Source organism: Varanus komodoensis, unplaced genomic scaffold (assembly GCF_004798865.1).
Source record: "Varanus komodoensis strain SLA01 unplaced genomic scaffold, ASM479886v1 scaffold4, whole genome shotgun sequence".
NCBI lineage: Eukaryota > Metazoa > Chordata > Lepidosauria > Squamata > Varanidae > Varanus > Varanus komodoensis.
The window spans coordinates 46,471,721-46,479,007 of NW_025335941.1; the positions used below are offsets into that span (position 1 = coordinate 46,471,721).

The 7,287-nt window shown below is 38.2% G+C and overlaps 1 protein-coding gene across 1 annotated transcript in view; it reads right to left on the reverse strand.

Annotated features, from left to right (window-relative positions):
* The window catches only part of CDK8 (cyclin dependent kinase 8), a 61,179-nt gene that overhangs the window by 12,762 nt on the left and 41,130 nt on the right, over positions 1-7,287 (reverse strand). The window contains exons 6-8 of the mRNA XM_044441815.1: positions 4,764-4,907; positions 3,717-3,786; positions 2,762-2,834 (exon numbers count right to left, since the gene is read on the reverse strand). Coding sequence (XP_044297750.1) covers positions 2,762-2,834; positions 3,717-3,786; positions 4,764-4,907 — 287 coding nt within the window. The remainder of the gene's footprint in view (positions 1-2,761; positions 2,835-3,716; positions 3,787-4,763; positions 4,908-7,287) is intronic.

A 7,287-nucleotide genomic window follows, 5' to 3' on the forward strand; every position in this document is an offset into this window, starting at 1 on the left:
ATAGAATAGGGAGGACCAGAGATCTCTTCAAGAAAATTGGAGATATGAAGGGAACATTTCATGCAAAGATGGGTATGATAAAGGACCAAAATGGCAGGGACCTAACAGAGGCAGAGGAGATTAAGAAGAGGTGGCAAGACATCCCTGATAACCACAATGGGGTGGTCACTGACCTAGAGCCAGACATCCTGAAATGTGAAGTCAAATGGGCCTTAGGAAGTCTGAGCACAACAAAGCAAGTGGGGGTGACAGTATTCCAGCTGAGCTATTCAAAATCTTAAAAGATGATGCAGTAAAAGTGCTACACTCAATATGCCAGCAAACTTGGAAAACTCAACAGTGGCCACAGAATTGGAAAAGGTCAGTTTACATTCCGATCCCAAAGAAGGGCAATGCCAAAGAATGTTTGAACTACCGCACCATTGCACTCATTTCACATTCTAACAAAGTTATGCTCAAAATCCTACAAGCTAGGCTCCAGCAGTATGTGGACCGAGAACTACCAGAAGTACAGGCAGGATTTCGAAGAGGGAGAGGAACTAGAGATCAAATTGCCAACATACGCTGGATCATGGAGAAAGCTAGGGAGTTCCAGAAAAACACCTACTTCTGCTTCATTGACTATGCTAAAGCCTTTGATTGTGTGGATCACAACCAATTGTGGCAAGTTCTTAGAGATGGAAGTACCAGAGCATCTTATTTGTGTCTTGAGAAACCTTTATGCGGGTCAAGAAGCAACAGTGAGAACTGGACATGGAACCACTGATTGGTTCAAAATTGTGAAAGGAGTTCGGCAAGGCTGTATACTGTCGCCCTGCCTATTTAACTTATATGCAGAGCACATCATGAGAAAGGCAGGGCTAGATGAATCACCAGTTGGAATTAAGATTGCTGGGAGAAATATCAACAACCTCAGATATGCAGATGATACCACTCTAATGGCAGAAAGTGAAGAGGAACTAAAGAGCCTCTTGATGCGGGTGAAGGAGGAGAGTGCAAAAGTTGGCTTGGAACTCAACATTAAGAAAATTAAGATCATGGCATCCGGTCCTCTCACTTCCAGGCAAATAGATGGGGAAGAAATGGAGGTAGTGACAGATTTTATTTTCCTGGGCTCCAAGATCACCACAGAAGGGGACTGCAGCCAAGAAATTAAAAGACGCTTGCTCCTGGGGAGGAAAGCTATGGCAAATGTAGACAGCATACTAAAAAGCAGAGACATCACCCTGCCAACAAAATGTGTATAGTCAAGGCTATGGTTTTCCCAGTTGCAATGTATGGCTGTGAAAGCTGGACCATAAGGAAGGCTGAGTGCCAAAGGATTGAGGCCTTTGAACTGTGGTGCTGGAGGAGACTCCTGAGAGTCCCTTGGACCGCAAGGCGATCAAACTGGTCAGTCCTAGAGGAGATCAACGCAGACTGCTCTTTAGAAGGCCAGATACTGAAGATGAAACTCAAATACTTTGGCCACCTAATGAGAAGGAGGGACTCCCTGGAGAAGAGCCTAGTGCTGGGAACAATATATGGCAAAAGAAGAAGGGGATGGCAGAGGATGAGGTGGCTAGATGGAGTCACTGAAGAGGCTGGCGTGAGCTTAAGTGGAATTCGGGGGATGGTGGAGGACAGGAAGGCCCGGAGGAATGTTGTCCATGGGGTCGCGATGGGTAGGACATGACTTTGCGACTAACAACAACAACAACAACAACAACAACACACAGCTCATCTTTACTCTTAATCTGCAGCAAGCCAACTAAGGCAAAACAGTGCCCAAAATATAAAGATTCCTCCATAAAGGCACTAAACTGCTAACCTTCTATCATTGAAGGACAAGCAGAAACTCTTTATGAAAATATTAACTTAACACTCCAGCCAGCTGATGTATTTACTCACAAGCCAGTACTTGCTACCTCAAGCTTTTGGACTCTTCTTTTCAAAATATTAATTTCCAAAACAGGATTCCCTATGCTCCCTAGGATAACATTAGCCTCTTCATAACGACTTAATTAGATTTGTTTTTAAGCCTCTTGGAGAAGCTAGACAGTCTTATTGTTGGGTTTTATGGCTGAGTGCCCTTTAAAAATAAGCATTGCAGCTGATTAACCATAAAGTTGTTAAGTCAACATTGAATTAAATGAATATGGTTCTGGAGCACATACAAGCAAACATTCTACTGGAGCAATGAGATGCTGGACACTTAACCTCCTCACCCATAGCTGCCAAGCACTTAGCCTATTCTTGTCCTCCATCCTTTTTTTCAACAGCTCAGAAGGAAGAATAGACTGACCAGGCAAACAAAAAGAAGAATTTTCTCTTTGGCATGTCTAATCCCAGGTATTCCTTTCCCAGCAGGATTTTTATCTGGGAATTTTTAGCCTGCTGAAGATAGCAGGTAGCTTGGCTACTACAGTATAAGAACACGTTAAAGGAAAACTAGAATTTGTAGCCACTATACATAATGCAAATTGCTTAAAGCTGTGTCTGAATAATTCATTTCTGTTCAGATAATCTAGTTCAGTTAATTCCTAAGAGGCACAAAGAAATAATTCTATGAATTCGATCTTAGGGTTTTAGTTCAGGCATGTCACAATACCTTTCTCAGACATGTATCATTATGAAACAGAAAAAGTCATATAAATAAAATTATACAATAAATGTTTTTGTGCAAAGATAAAATGAAAAGCCTTTAAGCAACTGAAATTAACATTTTTTGGGAACAATTAAGTATTCACTAGTGAGAAATTAGATACTTCCAGAGACTTACCAAATGGAATGCTTTACTATCTGGCTTTACTTTGTGTTTTTCCATATATTTGATAAGGCTGCAGTTGGTATACCTGAAAGAAAACACTGATTTATAACAAACATCACTTGTGAGAAATTGAGCAGAAAGTATACTTCGAATAGGTAGTAAGTACAGAACTAACAGGATCTTGTATCCACGAAAGAACTCAATTTTTCCAAACCATCTGGTCCATCTGTGAGTCAAAATGGTGCCCACACTGTGAGAAAGAAGCCTGAAACCATGATACTATTTTTTCTAGATAGGCTGCATGGAAATTAGTTCTCATCATCCAGATCTGGTTCTCATATCAAGGGATAAAATCTGTGAAAAGCTATTAACAATCAGCTACTCTATCTCTTTCCTGTACAATATAAGGCACACATTTAGGCGAGTTTTAAAATCAATTACAACCTATCCTTTCAAGTTTACACCTGGAAGCTGAAGTACTGTAATTTTTATTAATACAGATTCTCTTTAGTGAAACCACAGTAATTTCATACATATTGGGTGCCATAAGGTTTTAAAGTTATCTAGACAATAAGCAAAGTTGCAGTCATTCTCTGTTTTGAACAGCTTCACAACACCTGTATAGCATGCTGCACAGTCATCTGTAAATTTTTGGCTGGCTTAGCAGCCAGCCATTATTTATGGTCAGCAAGATCCCCTTTCTAATTACATCCCTCCTAATAATCCTTGGCTCACTTTTGCACAAATAGCATAGCACTCCGTTACAAAGTGAAATACCCATTCTTGTTCAAGTTCTTAGTCTTTCATAAAAATCCGGGAGGTAGTGATCTCTGTGCAAGGTGTTCAGGGGAAGGGATGGTCAGAGGATGGAACAGAGGGAGCTGGCAAACAAATGATTACTGCATGTTTGAGCTATTGATGCTGCAGACAAGATTACAATTTCTTGGAAAATTTTTGCAAAACTTACGTATTTCTTCGGAAATCTTTCATTAATGTTGAATGTTCAGGCATCTTTTTAATATCTTCCCAATCTTTATCTATGAAGTGAATATTAGTACAATTTCATCTTTCTTTACATAGAGAATAGGACATCATTGCTTGCACATTCAAAACTATAATCTCTTCATCTTCATGTGTGCAACTTTGCTTCCTGGACATTCTTGATGAACCTGAGTGGAAAAAATATCCTCTTCTCATAGTTTTCAGTAACACTGAGAACTGAAAGGCATATCTATTTGATGCATAGTTTTAAATCATAAAGATTTGTTTTGCTATAAAAATACCTGAACAAGTATTGCTTTACTTTTCAATATTAACCTGGTGCCCTTAACTAACTGCTACAGTAATTTCATGATAATTTTTAAAACAAAGTATTTAAAACCAACACAGTTATTGAAGGGATACTTATAGCCTCCTAATCTATGTTTCTGTATCACAAGGCAATAAGAAACAAAAAATAAAAAGAGGCTTCTTTGCAAGCTGGAGTAATGCCATTTGAAATATACAGAATAATGGCTGCTGTGGCTTTTTTCAAGCCTATCAAAACTTCAGAGAAGACTGCAAGGGATGCCAATTATCTTAAAATGGCCCTGAAGAGAAATATTACTTATTTCCCCCATATATCATATCAGTAGCCTTTGATCTTTTCACATTTAGGACCTGCATATGCCAACTTACAACATATATGAACTATATGACAAATGCTGAATATAAGAACCAGCATAGCATTATTTTTAACATGATTTTATTTTATTATATTTTCAAAGAGCTGAGCATGGCTGTAAAGTTCAGGACATTTTGGAGGGCTTTTATCGATAGGGTTGCTGTAAGACAAAGATGACTTGATGGCACATAACAACAAACTGCATTTTATTGCAGCTTGACCCTTTCTTCAAACCTACCTGTTCCATGCATTAAAAGTATTCTTTTGACCATCAAATCATTTAAACATTTGATTTGATAATGGCAAATATATCCTGGCATGTATCAACAATGATAAAAATAGACTATATACCTGCAGGAAATCCCATTACATTGAATATTCTGTCCAGCTGGTCATGATGATACGGATTGCTAGTTTTTATATCCTCTTGTCGGCAGTGGAATATTGGCTCTGATGTTAGCAGCTCTGCAAATATACACCCTATAGCCCATATATCTTTATAAAAGAGGAGGGGGGAAAATCAAATAGGCTTTTCTAAAAGGAGGAAACATAGTCTGAGAAACAGCAGACATTACAGAGAGCCTCTTAAAGCAAATCAATTCTACTTTAAGTCATCGCAACATTTATTGTGAACATTTCCATTGTAACTTTGCAACATTTTAAAGTTTTCTTTGATCCCATATAGTATATCACAATTCAAGCCACAGCCTAAAGAATGTTGGCACTGTTTGTTGAAGTCTAAATTCTAAGTTCTTAATCTACAATTTGCATATTATCCCACTTTCTCCATTGTCCTTTTAAGATTTCAACATCAAACATGCATATTAGTTTTGCTGCATTTTTCTGTATACAGTAATAGCAATGTTAATGTTAGACAATGATGACCAACAGAAATGAGCAGAATCTGTATTTTCCGCTTTATGCGCTGCTTTGTAGGCCTTTCAAGTAGAGCATGCAATAAAGGGATAAATTAGAATATAATGCAACTTTTATAGTCAGTTTAGTTTGACCAATTCAAGAAAATACTTGCAGAAGCTGCAAACTATGTACCTCACTAAACAAATTACATTTTAATAAGGGGAAACTCTTTTCAAACTATCATTTAAATACTTTAGGCTACATCCAAAGTGACAAGCAGACTTCTGCTTGCGCCCTTTGCAGTCCCCAAACTAGCCTGAGCAGACTTGATGGGACATGTGCGGGTGCAAGACAGAATCTGTTCTGGCAGTAGTAGTCTCTCCTGGTGAACAGACACCACTGGATACAACACATTAGCAAGAGCTGAGCTGAATGTTTGTGTTCAATGAAAACTAGGCAAATTATATATTTTTTTGGTTCAAGTCCTAATTATGCAAGGTAGTTGTACAAACTCATGCCAAAAGATTGAACTTTAAAGCATCAAGGAACGAGTGTGCAGCTCAAAGGAGTTCCTACATCTTATCTTCTTAGGAAGAGCCGTGCATCTCTAAGCAGACAGCCTAAAATTTGGGCTGAAATTTTCTGCCAATCCTTCCCACATCCTTTTAGCTAGCATCAGCCTCATTTTACCTGCAATCTTCTTCCAGTCATGCTATAAGAGAGGCAGGTAAGGTTCACAATTAAACTGCTTAGAGATGTTCTCTGAGTTTGGTCAAACAAATGCAGATTGCCCCCTCCCCCCAGTGCAACTCAGCCCTATTCAATATGGTGTCTTCCAGATGTTTTCCAGAATTTTTGACCATTGATTAGGCTGGTTGGGGATTATGGAAATTGAACTCCATGATATTTGAAGGGTATCAAATTAAGAAGAAGCTGAACTAGTACAAGGACTATACTGGTCCCTTTGTCAAACACTCCTGAGTGAAGTTAGCAATTTTGGGTAGAGTCATGGTACAGATTAGTAGCAGGATGCAGAACACAGGAACACAGGCAATTCTCATAATGAAGGGAATGAATGCTCCTATCCAAAAATTTATACTGAGACTAGTGCCATTTAATTTTTTTATATGTATAAATGATCTGAGATATGAGATGAACAATTAGGTGGTGAAGTTTCTGAATGACACCAAATTATTTAGAAAGATGAAAACCCAAATCATTCTCTCAAAACTGGGAGAATTGGCAATTTGATGACGAAAAAGAGATTTGGTATAAATATAATGTGATACAATTTGGGAAAGAAAAAAGTATAATTCCATATATAAAGCATCTGGACTGATAGGGAGCCTTATGACAGGAAGAAGATCTTGGGCTCATGGTAGATCATGCAATGAAAATATCAGCTCACTGTGCAATGACAGTGAAAACAAAAAATTGCTTGCTGAGAATTATTCAGACAAGATTATGTTGCTCCATTTGAAAAACTGATGCGCACCTCTGAATCTTTTATCTGAAAAAGGCTAGAGCAGACCTGAAAAAGGTGCAGAACAGGGCAACCAAAATGAGCATGGGATCAAAGCACATCTTCACTATAAGCAAATGTTAAAGTGTTTTGTATTTTAACTTAGAAGGGAAAATGAATAGGGCTGATATTATGAAAGGTTTTAAGAGTATACCTTGTGGGAACAAAGTGGAGGAAGATTTTCTCTCCTGTAATATAAGTGCTTATCATCACTTAAAATCAGTGCTCCACAAGTACTTTCTATTTTCTAATTTTTAAAAATTCAACCTATAATGGGCTTTTGCATAGTTGCTTCACATATCCCAGATGAAAGACAGATGAAGGAGAAATCAAAAGCTTACTGGGAATGGGGGAGAAAGCAACAGTAGTTTCAACAACAGTGCAACCAAAACAAAAGGTCATTTCAGCTCTAGGCATAGGTTTACTAGCATCCAAGGCTTAGATTTGTACTTGTGCAAGCTGAATGATGCTCATGCATCTTTCTCCTTCTCCCAA